This window comes from Aplysia californica, unplaced genomic scaffold (assembly GCF_000002075.1).
Source record: "Aplysia californica isolate F4 #8 unplaced genomic scaffold, AplCal3.0 scaffold00214, whole genome shotgun sequence".
Taxonomy (NCBI): Eukaryota; Metazoa; Mollusca; class Gastropoda; order Aplysiida; family Aplysiidae; genus Aplysia; species Aplysia californica.
The window spans coordinates 654506-672779 of NW_004797484.1; the positions used below are offsets into that span (position 1 = coordinate 654506).

The 18274-nt window shown below is 38.6% G+C and overlaps 1 protein-coding gene across 1 annotated transcript; it reads left to right on the forward strand.

Moving 5' to 3' along the window:
* The first annotated feature begins 329 nt into the window (after positions 1–329).
* Positions 330–14780, forward strand: LOC101857026 (putative protein tag-52). Its single transcript, XM_005099460.3, has 12 exons — positions 330–789; positions 1241–1456; positions 2675–2793; positions 3689–3759; positions 4080–4243; positions 4566–4763; positions 5981–6069; positions 6646–6766; positions 7893–8107; positions 10999–11254; positions 11941–12149; positions 13357–14780. Exons 1-12 carry the CDS (start codon positions 634–636, stop codon positions 13436–13438), a joined length of 1896 nt encoding a protein of 631 aa, XP_005099517.1. The 5' UTR covers positions 330–633; the 3' UTR covers positions 13439–14780.
* Positions 14781–18274: the final 3494 nt, after the last annotated feature.

Below are 18274 nucleotides of genomic sequence, written 5' to 3' on the forward strand. Positions count from 1 at the left end.
ACAGTGACCATTCATCTTACTTACGATTTGTGTATGAGTTCTGGGCGGGGCTTGGGTTAGGGATCACACGCTTACCTCACCAGCAGCTGAAAATGTGTTACCTTTGGTCAACAGTAGGAGGGGCCTACGCAACATGGTCGGTTGGAGGGATTATCTAACAACAACGACAGGTGATTGGATTCTGACGGCTCGCCCACAACAATGCCAGGGGCCAATGCAAAATTTATGACAAAACGTAATGGAGTCACTAAGATGGCCGTCTAAGACAGGTGTTATTGCTTGGTGTGATAGGGGTTGTGTGTTATATAAGGTGGCCGCGGCCGCATTGGACAGGTGCCGGTTTTACACTGTTAAATTATATAGAAAAAACGCAAGGGGGGGAATGAAAACTGGCCGTTTACAGAAGTGACCGTCTTATAGAGGTGGCCGTCAGGGTAGGTTCGACTGTATTACCAAACAGCAGAAAAATTTCTGTTTTTCGATTTCATTGATTTGACAAGCACCTTCTTGTCTTGTTTCATCGCGATGCCTCACTTTTGTGTTTTTCCTAAGCAGGACAGCTATTACTTTAAATTTTTTAGCATAAATTATCTTTTTCTTTTTCAGCACCTAGAGGCAAAGAGCATATAAATAATGTCACTGTCTGGGGAGGCCGTGCTCTTTGCGTCCAGTCCCAGTGACAAAAAGGCACAAGAAGCAGCTCGCAGAGAGCGGAAACGTAGGAAGGTGGTCAAGGAACTTTTTGAGACTGAAAAAACATATCTGCACCATTTGGAGCTGGTGCACAAAGTAAGATTTAAAACATGCCATGCCCCTTAAAATATCTTATTATAATTCAAGTTGGTCCGTAAAATGGGGATTAAAGCTATGATAATATATTGACTTCATATGTTAGTTTTCTCAGCTGGAAGAGCTTTCTGACTACAGGTTTGAAGTATATATATAGTTTCTTGTACATATATTGTAAAATTTTATTTTATATTGCTTGATGTTGCATAGATGCCATGTGTGTACGTTTTAAAAGGAATTGAGAGGCTGAAAAATGTTTCACTTCTTCGTTCTCTACGAATTTGTATGCCGTTTCCTTCTCTTATTATACAAGAGACACTTCTGAAGAGATTTTCAATTTTGGTAGCCTCGCATAGTAAATGATATTTTATGTTTTATTAATTTAATAAAAGTATAAGACAGCAGTACTTCCTCAGAGGTCTTGTTATCATTATTACACTTCTCTTTTCAGTTCTTTGACTTCCCCTTGAGGTTTGCATGTCTAGTTCCGGATGATGTTCACGCTAGACTCTTCAGCAATTTGGAGCAGATTCGTGAAGTCAATGCCACCTTGCAGGAGCAGATGGAGCAATCGACTGTAGGGCAAGCCTTCTCCCAGCTGGGGCCCTTTCTCAAACTGTACTCCCTCTATGCCAACAACCATCAGAGTGCTTTGAACACCTTACAAGTAATACTTTCTTTTGCTTGTATAATGTCGACGATGCATTCATCATTCATTTCATGTCCTATGACACTTACATTTTTTTAATAAACTTTTCATATTAAAACTGCTCATAGCGGAGCAGTGATTCTATCCTCTACCAATATCACAATATCTCCCGTCATAAAGAAAAAAATTAATGCTATTAATCAAAGTTTATTGAACGATAACTGTTTTATACTGGGGCTTTATCATGTAAAGACAATTTTTAAACCCAACCCTCTCCACTTTAACTTTCCACCTTTTTTATATAGATTAGAAAGAAATTAAATAAAAATTTGGATCAAATGCTTAAGAATACGTTTTGGATATGAAATTTGAGAGTTTGAAAATGGTTTTCCTAGTTTTTGCCTTTCACATCCTCCCAAGCAGTGTTTGTTAAGAGGGGTAAGCTTCATACAAGTTGTAAGTCTGTCCCCTCAGTTATGTCACATGTTTGGGGGATTAGGCCTAAACTTAAACTATAACTTTGTGGGATGATATCAATTTACTAAAATGCTCAGAGTTTTGAATGTCTCCGATATGACACATGGCAGACTGACATATAATATAGACATCACAAGATATCATTTTAGAACACATAGAGAACATTTGTTTTAATAATAATAATAGATAGATAGAGAGGGGAGAAGGAAGAAAGGAAAGACATCGCCATAATCAGACAGTGACAGCCACCTGAACTATCGGTATGGATACCTTGCGGGCATTGGTGCTGGGGGGAACTGAGCACTTATGGACCTGTACGGTGGTGTGCAATGACGTTGTTGCCCAGGACAGTTAATACAGGTAATAAATAGCATTTGTATAGCGCAAATCCCCGCTCAACGGCAAGCTCTCTGCACTTCACAATCTATACTATTACCCCAGCAGACCTGAGAGCATGTGAAACAACCTGAACTTCCTGGGAAGCATACAATGCAAGCTGCCATATAGGCGCTAAAACACAAACATACTGTACTGACAAGATCTTTCACTGTCAATAAAACTGGGTACCCATTCCCGCCAGGGTGAAGTGAGGAAAATTCGGGTAAAGTGCCTTTCCCATGGACACAACGTCGAGCCCGCGGCTTGAACCCCCGAACCTGCAACCTCACGGTTACGAGTCCGGTAGCCTAACCACTAGGCCACCAACTCCACAATATGTTTTAATATGTGGCAAATTGTTTTACCTCTTTGTTTTTACAGGAGTGGCAGCAGAAGAGCACAGAGTTTGCAGAGTTTGTCAGCAGACAAGAGAGCAGACCAGAAGTGATGGGTCTCAAGCTGCCAGCTCTGCTCATTACTCCAGTGCAGAGAATACCCAGGTGTGTTTTGAGAGTTTTTTTTGCCAATACAAGTCTCCATGTGTTGTGGTGAACACCTACCTGTCACCTGTCATCATATGTCACCGTTACCTTGTCGGTCTCTTGGTGCACCAACCCTTGCCACAACAGGCCTCCTTCTTCCCTGGTTTCTGCTTTGATGTGTTATTTCATGAAGTTATAGACCATTGTTGGATTTTACGTTTTCATTATATGATGTAGGAGGTCTTCCCTTATTTTTCTTTGCCTCTATTTTGCCCTTTAGCACAGTTGCCATCGGATTTGTTTTTTTATATTTCTGTTTTGAGTCTCCTTTTGTGTGCTGAAAGGACTGTCATTAACATTTTCCATAGCTGCACTGTGTTTAAAATTGCCAGGAGGTCTTAATAAAACGTGTTCGACATTTCGGCTGTTAACTTATTAAGATTTTAATAAATTTGTTGGGGGGGTTTTTTTGGAATGCTGTCTCTTTATTATGCTGAGCCCCGTTCTCTAGGTTTCCAGAGTTGAAAAAGTTTTACTTATGGGATTTTATTCTTTTTTAAATGTTTTTGTTTAAATTCATGGTGTTTAGCTCTTATGGCCTCATATTTAATTGAATTTGTTGATTCTGATCAAAACAGCTGATCTCTGTATGACATAGTGATCTATGACCATTTCAACAGTTGGCTACTCACTCAGTGGCTTCAGGCTCCTAGAACTATGTGTGCCTGAGAAACTCAGTTCAGTCCCCTACAGAATAAGAGGAACATATTAAGTAGCAAATATAATGGTCCCCGCCTTTATTTTTTACATTTTGACTGAGTCTGTGTGTAGTTGAAGTATTGTGTTAAAAAATGATCATATCACAAAGTGTTATCTAATAGCTTTTCTTGTGCGTATGTTTTGATTTTTTAAGGTACAAGTTGTTGCTTGAAGAGCTTTTGAACAGCACCCCAGTAGAACATCATGATTATGAAAAACTAAGGGGTAAGTTGGATTGCCAGTGTCCTTTCACTTCTCTTTTTAGCTCATAAGTAATTTATGTTACCGTGAACTGTAGCTCTCCATCTTGCTACAGATCTTATCCCTCTGTGTCCATGCTGGCAGTGCTTGCTGTATGGTTTCAGTACTTACGTAGTATTATTCATTGAACATGTAAAAACGTACTAACTTTAATATGTTAAGATTTCCAGTTTTTTTCTCACAAAAATGTATTTTAATTCAGAGGTAACAACATACCTCTCAATAGCCTACTGTGTATAAAGAAAGGTAAGAATTGGGCATCGTATTCATCCTCTCCTCCTCAGAGGCTGCAGACAAGCTTGCTGAAATTGCCTCTCACATCAACGAACATATCAGGCAAAACGAAAACTTCATGAAGATGCTGGCTATACAGAGGAGCTTCGACAGTTCTGCACCTAAACTGCTGGCTCCTGGAAGGCAATTCATAAAGGAAGGTCCACTGAAAAAGGTTAAAAGCTGTAAATGCACTTTGTGTGATGACAGATTTGATTGTGAGATTAAAAAAAAAATTTTTTTTTTTTGGGGGGGGGGGTATTTATTGTTAAATATTGGGTTGTTCTTGGTTTTTATTGTTTTAAATCCTGTTTCTGCTCTATTTTAGGGGGTCTTCCTCTTCTACAGCTTGCCGCAGAGCCCTCTTATTGAATGGCTTGTGGGTGCTACTTTTACTTCTTTTTCATTTTAATTATTGTCCTATTCTATTCCTGGGACCTTGACCCTTTTATCATATTGACTCTTTGATAGTACAACTCAGTAATGACATTTTTCAGATGTCACGAAAAGGTGGCAAGTCCTTTGAACGGATGTTCTTCCTATTCTCGGATATACTTCTGTACGGCAAACCAAAGTTCCTAGATGGCGGTGGTAGATCCTACACTTGTTCATGTGTGTTGCCTCTCAGGCATTGCAAAGTAGAGCCAGTTTTCATCACCAACTTCAGCAAATCTGACGCAGGTGGCGTTTTCAAGGTGAGTCACTTTTCCTACCCTACTTTGACTAGTTTTACTTTCTTAACAATCATTTGAAAAAGCTGTTTACTCTTTGTTGTGAAAATCACAGGCTTAGTGCATAGTAGAGATGCGCTTTTTTAAGTACCAGTGAAGTACAGATATATGTTTTGTATCTTTTGTTTAGCAAAGAGTTGCTACTTTATAATAGGAGTAGGTAACACTACAACACTGTTGATTTTTTAATCTACACTTTGGCTTAGGCTTGTGTAAAAAGACCTACTTGGATGTGTGAATCTGAAGTCTTTGGAGTTCTACTGCATGCAATTTTTACTGAAAAATTGTTTTCCAATTTTGAGTTACGTTTTGTACAGGAAATGTGAAAAATTAATGGACAATCACTTCAATGTGTCAATGAGCAAATTATTTTTCTTTTTCAAATTTCGGTGGTTCCAGGGTTGTTATTTATTGTTGTTATCATAGAAAGAATCATGGAAGAGCTTTGCTTTGCTTTTTTTTTTTTTTTTTTGGGGGGGACTACCCAGTTGTAGCATAATCTATTAATTATCTATTTGTGGTGGCCGAATTTTGCTATTCAAAAGGCTTTTTAATGGCTCCATCGATATCGACATGCGGTTTTCGCGAAAAAATTATCTAAAATATTGTCCAGATCATGACGTCCTTGTTTTTTTCAGTTTGGAGACAGTTTTGCTGCAAAAAGCTAACTTTCTTTATTTCGCCGATCGCTTTTTGTAGGCCGACGCTTCTATCTCAGTAATTTTAGAAAAGTGATATTTCGCGAGGCGCATTTTGTTTTGAGAGATTAAATCTAGACCTTCTCACTTTTTGCCTCTCTCAAGATTTATTTCCCCATTCCAGTAGAGTGTAAATATAGTAGGCCAATGACTTTTAGTTGATATTAAAGCACCGATCATTTCTTTCATGGAAAGGGGGCCCAGCTTGTTTAGTCATAATGATATTATGGAGTATGGGATGGTCTCAATTTGAAATGTCAGCTCCAGTGTAAGGAGGAATTATTACCTTTAGTTTTCTGCACTAGGGTCTGTGGACCAAGCATTTTATACGTAGCGTTTCTACATAATTTTTTTGAAAAGAACGCCCTCTTTCTTGAAGCACAGTACCAGTAGACTGTGTCTTTATTGGGCGAACTCGTAGAATACTACAATACAATTTTATTAAAATTTTATTACCATTATCCATCTTTTGATTCCCCTCAGATCACCTGCAAAGAGGAGAGTCTGGTGCTCTACTCAGAGGACCAGGGCAACGCCAAAGAGTGGAGTGCTCAAGTGGAGAAGGCCATCAGGTGTGTAGAAATTATACTTTTGCCATGACTTCATCAGAGGAGCAGATTTTCCGGATAAGTCCAGCAATCCGTTTTTCTGAGGTTATATGCATTTTGTTTGTATGACATAGTCACAGAAAAGAGAGCACTGTCTCTTTATATGGATGGATAATAGTATGGCATTTTTTATTGATCTTTTAAGAACTGTGTACATGTCTTTTTCCTGAATCAAACGCTTAGCTAAAAAGAATTATATAATCAAATGGATTTCCTGTTTTACTTAACTTTTGCTAATAATTGCTCTATGTTATATACAACAAAACCTCAGTATAAAATTATAGAGAGATTTTACTGTGTATGACATAGCAATTGTGGCGTAAAACATATTATGAGCGGTAACTTATTACATTCTGAAATTCTAAATTCCATTTTGTATTTTTACCCTTTTTGGTTAATACGTAACCCTGGCTAAGCTGTGAATAAATCTTGGTTCTGAAGGGAGTACGTCATACCAAGTTTTTACCATATTTAAAAAAGGTCAGTGCATATGATGTATTAAGAGATTCTGAGTCTTAATTCTACTTTTTTCTTTCCAAGAAAACTCTGTGACGATCGACAGACGCTTCGCAAGCCCAGCAGCAACAAGATTCCACTGAGAGGGCGTTCTTTACGAAAGCACAGGCAAAAGCAGAAGAAGACAGATATTAAGATACCTGGGGTGAGGCAGATTTCTCCTCTTCTTTTAAGCTATTTATCACTGATATTTTATTAAATAACTAAACTGAATAATTTTTTTACTCACCTTTTGATACAGTGTGGCCAATTAGATATATTCAATTTATGCCTGAGGGATATTCAGTACATGTAAATTATAAAAACTCAGATAAACCCCTTTTTTTAATGTGTTAGTAAGATCCAATCTGTATACTTTCAAGTTTCAAAGCTACCTCTCCTTCCCCCCCCCCCCCCCCCCCCAATGCACACACACACACACACACACAACTTATGGAGTTTGGATTTTTTGTTCATTTTGGTCTTTCTTTGTCTCACTTTTTTTCTTTTTTTTTTTTGGTGGATGTTTAGCAGGTGCTCTTGTGTGGTTTGCTCTTTCTTTCCTATCAAACATCTATCATCAGTCTTTTCTCTTCTTCACCTTTTCTTTGGTTACTCTCTAGTAACACCTCTTACCTTTGCACTTATGGGACCTTTTTATGTTTTCAAGTGTCATAAAACTCTGACTAAAACGAAGATTGGGTCAGGGGTCTGGTATTTTCTTATATTTGATGGAGGGGGGAAAAAAGTAGAAAAATCCTTTTGTCATTATATGGCTTCTTACATCAGAAACGAGTGGCTCTGAATTACAGTCTTACATGTTACTACTTGGCCTGTGGTCAGTTTGACAGCTTTGTACTGGTAAATCCTGGACCAATGCTTTATTTTTTTTACACTAGTAGATGGTTAGGAACTTTTATCTCAATGAGACGAATGGAAATGGTGCTTAGTTCCCTACACGAACGCAAGAAGATGTTAAAGTGCCTTCAAATTTAGAATAGAATTAGAAGAATCATATTCAGATTTTTGTTATCTCTATATAGGCTATGTCTTGCAAAGTCTCATGAGCATTAATCAGAATACACAACTATATATAGTCACTTTAGCTTTAAAAAAAATCTTTTATGTATTCATTTCTACTTATAAAAATGTTTACATGACACGAAGTTTAACAATGTTTAAAAATTTTGAAGAAAGACTTGAATTTGCATTTTCAGCCTCTCTTGCTTTATTGTAAACACTACTCAATGTCTGTGGTTTAAAGCATTTATGCAAAATAACATTTCTCTCAGAAAACACCCTTGAGGCCCCTGTCTCAGGTGAGCAACTTCAGCGAGGATAATGAAGACTCTGACAGCTCTCCGATGGTCAAGGCCCGGCTGGATCCGCTGAGGCGACACTTTCGACAGGCCTACAGCAACGACCTGTCGCAGATACAAGACACTACCGGAGTGGATGAAAACGACTCTGCTGGCCCTGGCTCCCCTCAGGGTTCACCAGTGTTGAGGTCTGTGTTTGAACTGTTTGTTTTCTCTCTCCTCTGTATGTTGGCCTTATTTTTTTGCTTTCATATAAAGATTTTGTTTTTGCTTATTTGTTTATTGCCTATACCATATTTTTTATGTGCTGCCTGACAAAACTACAGTTGAGTTGGCTTAAACCGAAATCTATGGGACCCTGGTATTTTCTTCAGTTTAGCAGTGTTTAACTCACTTGCGACTGGGCCCTTTCACCAGTCACAAGCGTTGAAGACTGGCGTTTTTGGGGGTATTTCAATAAATCACCACAACTCTCAGAATTACCCTATTGTAATCATTTTTTGACACAGTAAAGTAACATTCAAGCTTAATCTAATACAAAAAACTAAAGTTGTCTAAGTCTAATACTTTAATTTGTATGATTTTTTAAAAATTGGCATGAATTTGATTTTCCGAAAAATTTCCAGAGACGTGACAAGTAGAATGAAATTCACTGCAACAACAAAAATAAAAGTTCAAAGTGTTCTGGTTTGATTTGTATATATGTGGGAGTGTTTGGTGAAAATATAAAAGCTGGTCTGTGCATTGATTCAGACCCATACACTGAATTACATGAGACAGATGTACAGCACGACGTTGTGATTTCGTTGCGCGAAAAACAACACCGGTACTAGTGCTAGATCTAGCCCTAGAACTACGACTCAGGCCGTGTTCGGGTACATATCCAGGATCCTAACTATTAGACACATCATATTCTGAGACACTAGAACTAGTAAAACGCACAGAAGTATAGAAAACAGCTAAATTATGTGATTCTTGTTCATGCGACTTCTTCGACCGTTACTACGACGTGACTGTCGGATTACTATCAGCTAAATAGAAAAAAACAAAGCGCGAGTTCCGGTCTGTTCAACCCCAGTTGGGGTCACTGTCCTTCACCTTCAATAACTTAAAAACTACTGGCCCCAGAGATACGAAACGAAGTCTAAGTAGCTCAGGCTTGGCCAAACAAGGGTACGAGGCGGGTCTCGTGATCCGTGCATGATTTGTAGAGCGAAAAAAAAATTCCAAACTTGGTCACGCAGGGCTTGTGAGACCCGTCGCGAGCGTCACGGCGGGGGTCACGCAACTGTTGTGTGACCCGTCTGAAGTGAGTTAAGGTATAGAAAGATTGCTTGTGGATGGTTGGCAGGTGGTCTGGTGTGGTTTGCTCCTTCTTTCCTATCTAACATCTGTCGTCCTGATCTCTCCTTCTTTTTTATGTTTGTTACTCTCTTGTAACACCTCTAATCTTCGGCACTTCTATGACCATATTGTGTTGCAAGTGCTGTAAAACTCTTACTAAAAACTGAAAAAAGAGATTGCTCAAATAGCAAAGAAAAAAATTGGGGATTCTACTGTCTTTTATTATACTGCTGTTTTTGGAGAAACCATACTCGGTCAAAGCAGACTCCTGTATACCCTGCTTTGTTTAAGACTTGTTAAATCAATTTAGTAAAATATGTGTTGGTGGACTCCCATAGCTGATCTTCACCTTCTTTTTCATTTTCATGTATTAGTTTTCCTTACCAGCTTCTGAGCAAAATATGGCTGTTATACTGCTGAATAACTTCAAAAGGCTATTTGATTTGTGTCTTCTCTCTGTTTAAATTGAATTTGTGGTTGGGGGGGGGGGGGATTAAGTATTTTATTTTCGATGTAGTATGACGTAGCTTCACTTTTAACTAATTTTTTTTTTCTTTCTTTTTGTTTTCAATTTACTAAGTTACGTTATTCAAATCTGCTTGTTTCTAAGTACAAATTTGCCTTGTCAACATAAATTTAGATTTACCGTTTTAACCCTATTCGTATGTCGTGTTTAACTATCGTATCCATATGACGTGTGGAACTCTGTGCCACCCCTTTTAAAGAGGAAATTTACTCGTTAATCCGATCCGCACACTTTGCATAGCAGTCTGTCAAAATTATTTTTTGAGTAATACTGAAAGTTTCAAAGAGATCTTCTTAATAGAAGTATTCTTAAATGTGAAGAATACAACCCCGGGGGTACAAAATGACCCCAGGGCATACGGATAGGGTTAATGGGCTGGCGTATATATATTATTTCTTTACTGAGCATTCAGAAATTTGTTCAATCTTGCTTTTATACTTTGTATGCCCCATGAGATTAAAAAAAGTCTGTTTACCCATTAACACAGGAATGCTACTCTCACAGTTCTCCTACTTGTGGAGTGCAACTTAAACATCTCTACCTATCTTGCATAGGGGTAGTATCTTTATCCTGTAATGGCCGCATCTTCTTTTCAGCTGTTTTGCATCAATATACAGTTGAACATGGCTATAGCGGGACTTTTAGTTCCAGAAGAAAAATCCTGCTGTAGGCAAGTTCCTGCTATATGAATGCAAAGGGGAATTTCCGAAAAATTTCACAACACGCTCTCCTCTTCTTTTTCTAGGTCTAAGGCGCATAGCTTTTAGAGTGGCTCATGTAACGCGTCTCTTGGCACCATCTCTCTCTTCCATCTGCCCCACCTCAACCAGTGAATTATCACTGGACTGGCCAAGCACAATGCCGCAGCGCTGACTGCCTGTTTGGAACCCACCTACAGCCCCCAACCCTAGCTAGAGCTCGCCCGATCTCTTCCGCTGTATCAAAGTTCGAGCCTTTCCTTGCCCCGTTAAAACCTGAGCATAGTTAATTGATTTTACATTTACAAAAAAAAGAGGATCCTGGTAAGGTCTCACTGTAGAGATGGTCCCGCTGCAGCGGGTGCTGCTATAGTCATGTTCTACTGTATTAACCAATTGATCCCTCAAAATCCAACAGCTTATCTTCAAAATGACCTGCTTGTGTCTAATAGGTCATAAGATTAATACCAAATATACTGGACAAACTCATGAAACATTTCTTCCAACACAGGAAAAAGAAACGAGTTGACACTACAGCCAGCAGCGATGACATATCAGGCGTGTCACTTTCGGATGAATCAGGGTCGATGCAGGACAGTGTGTCATATCGTAGCAGCCTGAGGTCGGGCGACAGTCAGGAAAGTATCAGCGGTGTGAGCACGGCTGCTGCGGGGCAGCAAGGCGATGCAAGGCAGAGCTTGAGACAGTACAGTTTCTCTCTGAGGGGAAGCCGGGGCCAGCTGGAGCCTGGCCATGTGGTCAAGCAGGTGGTCTTTTCTTTCGGCACTTGTTGGTTTTCTTGTTGTCTGAATAATGGTAGTGTTGGTAGCCTTTTTCTTTTTCTTTTTAAAGTCTTAGTGGTAGTGGCTGATAATCACACCTTTCTCAAGGCTATTTTTCAAGTTTTCTTTATATGGAAGATGAAGAGAAGCTTGTTGACAAAGTATTCAAGTATTCTAATTAAGGTCAAAAAGAAGACAAATGGGTAGAAACAGCAAATGGATTGTAAAGAAATAAGGCCCATCAATTAATCCTCTCCGCCAACCAGGCGCCATTGTATTTATGTTTTTTGTACTAGGGTGTTAAATATCAGCAATGGTTGTGCCTTTATGGAGGGAGATTTAAGATTCAAACTTGCTATGTTTTGCATGAGAGTTCATGGCAGCATATGTATGTTGACCTTTTTGTCTACGTAATATTGTTACTCACTTTTGCGTGAGCGATTGCTAGGCACTGTGGTGTTTTCTGCTCCTTCTACTTCTTTTACCATATCACTATTGTCTTGACCAGCTTCCAAGTCAGTAAGAGCCAAGAGTACTGTCGATTTAAAAAAGAAAGAATTAACCTCATAATTTTACTTTGCAGGGTTGCAGCCAAAAGAGGAAAAGTATACATCTAATTGATCGTTGTAATCCTGCTAATTGTGCTTTTTAAAATATTCTCTTCTTGTCAGAGAATGACAAGGAGCCAAGAGAACATTGCAGACGGATACGATGAGGAGCATGATATAGAACAGCACCAGCACCCCGCCGTGTCCTCCCTGGTGAAATCGACGGCCCTCACGAGCTCCTCGGCCTCAGTGTGGTTCCCACCTAACAGCCCCGCTCACAAGTACCAGCAACGCAAGACCATCAACATGAAGCTGAGGTCTTATTTTAAACGGTTTGTAGCTAATCTCATGTAAGAAAAGTTACAGACTTTTTTTTTTACCGTTAGTTGGGTTGAAAGGCACCACCGATAAGTCCTAACTTTGTTTTTTTCTCTCTGTAGTTTTTGTCTGTATGGGTGGTTGGAAGGTGCAACTGGTAGGTCCTATTACTTTTCTATCCCATAGTTGTTTCTGTTTGTCTGTCTTTCTTTTTCCTGGCATTAACTGACCGTTAACGTATCGATATGCTTTGCTTTACTTCAACAGACAAAAGACTTTCTATTGTTATGCAAGGTCAAAGGATGAATGATTAACCCATTACACCCGGGATCGCCCGAGACTTTCCTTACGCTCTCCAACCTACCTCGCCGGGAATCGCCCTTGCCGACCTAGCGTCTTTAGAAACGAAGTCTCGCCTTGACGAGACTCTGGGGCCGAGATTTTGATGTACTAAGTTATTGCAAAATGTTTCTTCTTCCGTTGTGATACTGAAACGGAATTTTTCGGGCCAGTATTAGAGCTGATCAAAAAGTGATCGCGTTTCCAACACTTTGAAGGTGTTTCAACTTGATGAAAAGCAACACAACTGAGTTTGAAAAAGGAAATAATGATGAATTTGAGCAAGAACAAGCAAATGACAAAACAGATGAATCAGATATTGATGAAAACATTGTAGCAAGAGTTTGGGACGATTCGGATTGATCAGATGTAAATCTAGAATTTAGATCTCGGGCCCCACCGCAAGGCTGAGAGAGAGAGTGACGGGTCAGACACCCCAATTGAACCAAAGTTAAAACATTTCGAACAGTTTGCGCATACATTAAGTTATATTTTTCTGAAACTGCATTCATTTTTCTTTTTAACTTGGATTTTTGTTTGTTTAGTAGTTTTAAAATGCATTTTTTAAACGATTGTATTCACAGGAGGTGGGTACCTTCTCCTTTCTTAGGATCTCTCGGAATGGATTTCCTGTCCAGACCCTTAGGGTGTAATGTGTTAAGTTGACCTGTGGGATGGACTAGATATTTTATAAAGTGCATGGAAAATTGTGAGGTGACCGATACGTCCCAAAGGCAGAACTGATGGTACTTAATTGCTAACCCAAGAGTGAGATAATCCCTCCAAGAAGGTACTTTTTGTGAATACGTCAATGAAAGTAGTAGACAAGCATTAGGTTCCAGGTAGTGAGGTTGATGTTTTTATCTTTCTAATTCTCTGCAGATTTAAGAAGGCAAGGAAAGATATGACTGACCACTGCTCACCATTCAAGCCTACTGACAGCAAGCAACAGGCCAGGTACTGACCGAGGAGATGATCATGAGACAGTGGAAAAAACCCAAACTAGTTTTTGGCATGGAATTTTTTTAAAACTCAAATTCTACAGATATCCTTCTAATATAACTGCTGTTAGTACTGATAGTGTTTTATTGAGCTACACTTAATATTTTTTTATAATTGATATGGTATCTTTTTAGGTCTCACATGTACTGTTCAAAAACTGGGTTGTTGTTTTTTTAACCCAAGCTATAATAAAGTTAATCTTGGAAAGAGTTGAGGGTATGTCTATTTACAATTTAGTGCCAGCCGTGTATTTGATTGGTACCCAGGTGTTGATTGCTCCTTTTTTGGATTTTTCAAATCCATTTCTTGTGCCTTCCATAGTGCTGCTCCCTGTAAACTGCGACCCAACTACCCCTTATTATTGTAATGAATAAAAATCATAGTTTGAAGCTGTATACAAAAAATATCGAAGAATAAATGTTATTTGACTTCAAGCTCCTGGTATGAGCATTCATCTCAACACTAGCGTCTGTTGAATAATGATTATGCTTCTCGCCTTGGAAGCAAAAGATGTGATTCCGAATCAGATTCTCATATGTTGGGGGGGGGGGGGGGGGTAGTTTTGTGGTAGTGTTGTTGAATCCTTCTGTCTTTCTACTCTTTGAATATCTCAAACGGCCCGGAAGGCCTCAGACAGACAGGATTGGAGCAGCCTACCTCCTAAATTGTCTCAATTGTGTTGATGGGGTTGTAAAACTAAAACATTTTTCATCAGTAACTCTTCAACCTGATGATTACCCCAATGAGATTCCTTTGAAATTGTCTCAAGTATCTTGTGGCTATTTTCTCTTGCATTCCTTCTTTGGATCTCACCGATGTTAATTTACCATATTGAATATTGTGCAACAGATATTTAGAGATATGGCCTTTTTTCCTGTTACAATGTGGTCTCTTTGAGCTAATAGGTAGATAAATGCAGATGCATGCTGTTTGCAAGGGTGATCTCACTCACTGAGGCTATCCAGTTTCGGATATAGAGATTTATTATTAGAATTCTGCGAGTTTTAATTGTTTGTGGGTCTTTTACATGTTACTATGATGTACAGGGTTTTCATCCCGATCAAAGAAAAGGTCCTTGATCTTTCTTAATCTTTCTCTATGATGACGGGTGTGACAAGGAAACTAAAGTTCTGTGCTGACTATACTTGCACAAACCAGAACTGGTAGCTCTAGAGTTAGAGGCTAGCAGTCAGTGGTTGGAAGGTGGTCTGGTGTGGTTTGCTCCTTCCTTCCTATCAAACATCCGTCATCCTTTTCTCTCCTCCTTTTTTGTGTTCGTTACTCTCTTGTAACACCTCTAATCTTCAGCATTTATATTACAACATAATTGTATTGCAAGTGCCGTAAATCTCTTACTAAAACAAATAAAAAATCCAAGTGGCTAACAGTCTTCCTCTCGTCTATACTCCACCTACATCTCTGCATAGTAATTTATAGCAAAACTGGTAAATGGCACAACTACAGTGGAAACCTGATATAACAGGGATGGTGGGAGTAGAGAAAATGTCCTGTTATATCCGATCCCTGTTAAATCAGAAATGCAAGGGAAGTAAGCATTTGGGGACTAATCCAGCTGTACTTATTCATGGGTAGTTGCCCTTGCCACAAGTACCCACGAACAGGGGTTTTGGCACCAACTTTCTCCTTGCCCCCTTTAACCACATCGGAAGAGCTTGGTCCACGGCATCTGCATCGGGTAGTCTCATCTGCTTTCGATCCAGAGCAAACTTCCCATAGCAGTATGCAGCCACTTTCTTCTCTCTATCTTTAATAATGGTGTGAATCGACCCTTGTGGAATGTCGAACTGACAACAAATCTCTGCCAGTGGAGCTTGCTTTTTGTCAACAGCCTGGATTATTTCGTATTTTTTGTCAATTGAAAGGCATTTTCTCTTGCGATTGACATCGTTGGTGACACATTACGCAAACGTGTTGCTAGGTTTCGGGCTAGATCGAGGTCTGCAGCACACCTCAGCCCTCTCTCGCTTCACAAGCTGCGTGTGCTTGCTGTGGCATGGCTTGCGTGGGCTTGCTCCATCACTGCGTTACTCTCTCTCTCTTTCTCTCTCTCTCTCTCTCTCTCACACACACACACACACACACGCACACTTTTTACACATTGTTAACGAGCCTTTGTCCCTGCTATAAGCGGTTGGGCTCCGATGAGGCCCTGTTATTGCCGATAACTTTTAATAGAGACAAAGAGTAGGAAAAAACGGGGATTTTAAAAATCCCTGTTATTACCGGATCCCTGTTATTACAGGGCCTGTTATATATGGTTTCCACTGTACGTCAAAATTTAAAAGTACAGATGTGTTTGAGCACCCTTTTTCTTAAGAATAACATCGAGTCTCTTTTTGTCCTCTCTGAAATGTTTCTGTTTATGTCATATCGTGTGCCAGATAGCACCTTCCTTACCTGTCTTCCTTTTCATCGCACTACACATGTGTTTTATGTTGGCATAACATGGTGATTTATGATTGTTTTTAATGTTGTATTTGTATAGGCCTATATATATACCGCATGTAAAATTTTTACAAAAATTGTATTTTATTCTTTTCTCATATTGGAAATATTTCACACGCACACACACACACACACAATCAATATTATTCAGAGCACTATCTGGAAGCACTGAGGTTTCCTTGTGTTTTCGACTCAGTTATGAAATTGTATAATCCTCTTCAGTGTTGAACCAATACTCAGCGTAATATTACCCCCCTTACAAAGTCTTTCTTAATTGCTTCAGTGTTTCTGCAATGGATCAAATTATAATTCACTTTGCTTTTATGTCAATCATGGATGTTTTTAGTTTAGTAAATCATTGTACTAGAGCAGACCCGTAGTTATTATCTTTTTATGATGGTGTTGGGTTTTTTTTCAACCTTTATCAGCATGCATATTTTTTTGTTTGTGAGGTGTGCTGACAAAATGGAGTAGGCCTACTTCTCGCAATCCAGGAATGGCATTATTGACCGAAAATCAAATTTGTAGATTTAACCGATGACATTTTCTTCAAGTTTACTACGTCTTTTATCATTTCATACTAATACTAAAAAATTGTAGGCTACAAGCTCAGCATATTATAAATCTGACATATCTATACCCATAGGACTAAAACCTGAAAAATAATTAGTTTTGTCAGCACGCCTCACGTTTTAAACTTAACATATTGTAATGCATGATTGTTTAAGCTCATTTATCCAAGCATGCTCACACTTAGTGTCCTTTATGATGAATTGGCAGTGTTCTAACTTTATAACATTACTTGTGCAAACGCTCTATTTTTGTGTTGCAATTTGCATAGTACGATTTTGAATTGTTTTATCGAATTTCATTGTATATGAATGCCAAGCCACATTTTATCTCCCTGAAGAAATAGCCAGTAATTCTGTAATCTTTGCATTTTTCTTTAGTCTCCAGGGCATTCCACATACCACTATAACAATGGTTAATCATTTATCGATGTTGAGCTCTGCACTTTTTTCTCTCACTGTGTTTGTTCATTTCTGCATTGTAGAAGTAGAATGGTACTAAAAATCATTCCAGGTTTTTATGCTCTTCAGTATTTTTATATTGTATTCAAGCCATATATGATATACCCAGCTCTTGAAGCCTTCAGTATTTCACAAGTTAAATTACTGCTCATGAATTGTAATTAATATTAATATATTTAAAGTAATTAAAAGTTTGTTTACATTTAAGTACAGAGGCTGAAGAAAAATAGGCTGTTGGCGGGGGAAAGGAATTTCTTTCCTGTTTATCTGATTTTGCTCTTTTTTTTAAAGGGTTTTGTAATGTATAAATTATAAAGTAGAAATATAATACATGTACAATAGGCCTAGCACGTCATTAGCTCAGTTCATGTTTTAATAACATATCTTATGATAACTTTATGGTGGTTATGTAGAGGTGTTTGAATTTATAGCTTACCCTACTTTAAACGAAAAGGAAAGATATGTCTGGTGTGAACTACTTCGTGTTTTTGTGATTGTGCTTTTAAGTTGATAGTCTCCGGGCAAGTTCTTAAGTCCGGAAAAACATTTTTCAGAAGAGAGGGGAAAACAGTATGTAGCTCTGCCATGATGATACTTAAGTTTGTATATATTGAATGTGAGAACCTGGTAATGTTTGGGCCCTTTTCTTTCTTTTTTTTTGTAGATTTAACACGCATTTTCTTATGTTGCAGAGCCATGTTTTAATACAACTGGGCATTTCTTGTGGGTTGTTGGTGGGTGCTCTGATGTGGTCTGCTCCTTCTTTCCTGTCAAACATCTGTCTTCATTATCTTTCCTTCTCTTTTTTTGTATTTGTTACTCTCTTGTAACACCTCTAATCTTCAGCCCCTATATGACCTATAATATGAGTTTAAAAAGCTGTAAAAGTGTAAGACTCTTTCCAATACAAATTGAATTTTGTTTAGGGAATCTCAGACTTGGCCATTTCGTATGCCAGACACCTTTACGAAAGTGCTTGCTCAAATATACAGGCTTGTTTGGTCATTCTGCCTTTCTTTTTGCCTTGCATTATAACAATGTATATCATGTACAGAGGAGTTGACTTTTGAATGCTTTAATCTACTTATGTGCCATGAATTGAGCTCACCACTGTGCTGAGTGTAGATTGTCTGGATGTGAGCAATGGATTAGTGAAGGTTTTGCTTGAGACTGTTGTATGGTATTCAATACTGTTTAATGGTAAAATTTTGCTGTCTCATCTCCCACTTCGCCTTCTTAAGTTCGATTTCACTTTTACTTTTATGACAAAATGGTGTTCTTGAAAAGATTTTTGCCGATAT

What these genes read in the sequence shown, in the direction of transcription:
- LOC101857026 (XM_005099460.3), top strand. Translation starts at nt 634, where the DNA reads ATGTCACTGTCTGGGGAGGCCGTGCTCTTTGCGTCCAGTCCCAGTGAC. An exon ending in TGATTATGAAAAACTAAGGG is followed by an intron (nt 3,760 to 4,079) that starts GTAAGTTGGATT and finishes TCTCCTCCTCAG; the next exon opens with AGGCTGCAGACAAGCTTGCT. An exon ending in CAAGTGGAGAAGGCCATCAG is followed by an intron (nt 6,070 to 6,645) that starts GTGTGTAGAAAT and finishes TTTCTTTCCAAG; the next exon opens with AAAACTCTGTGACGATCGAC.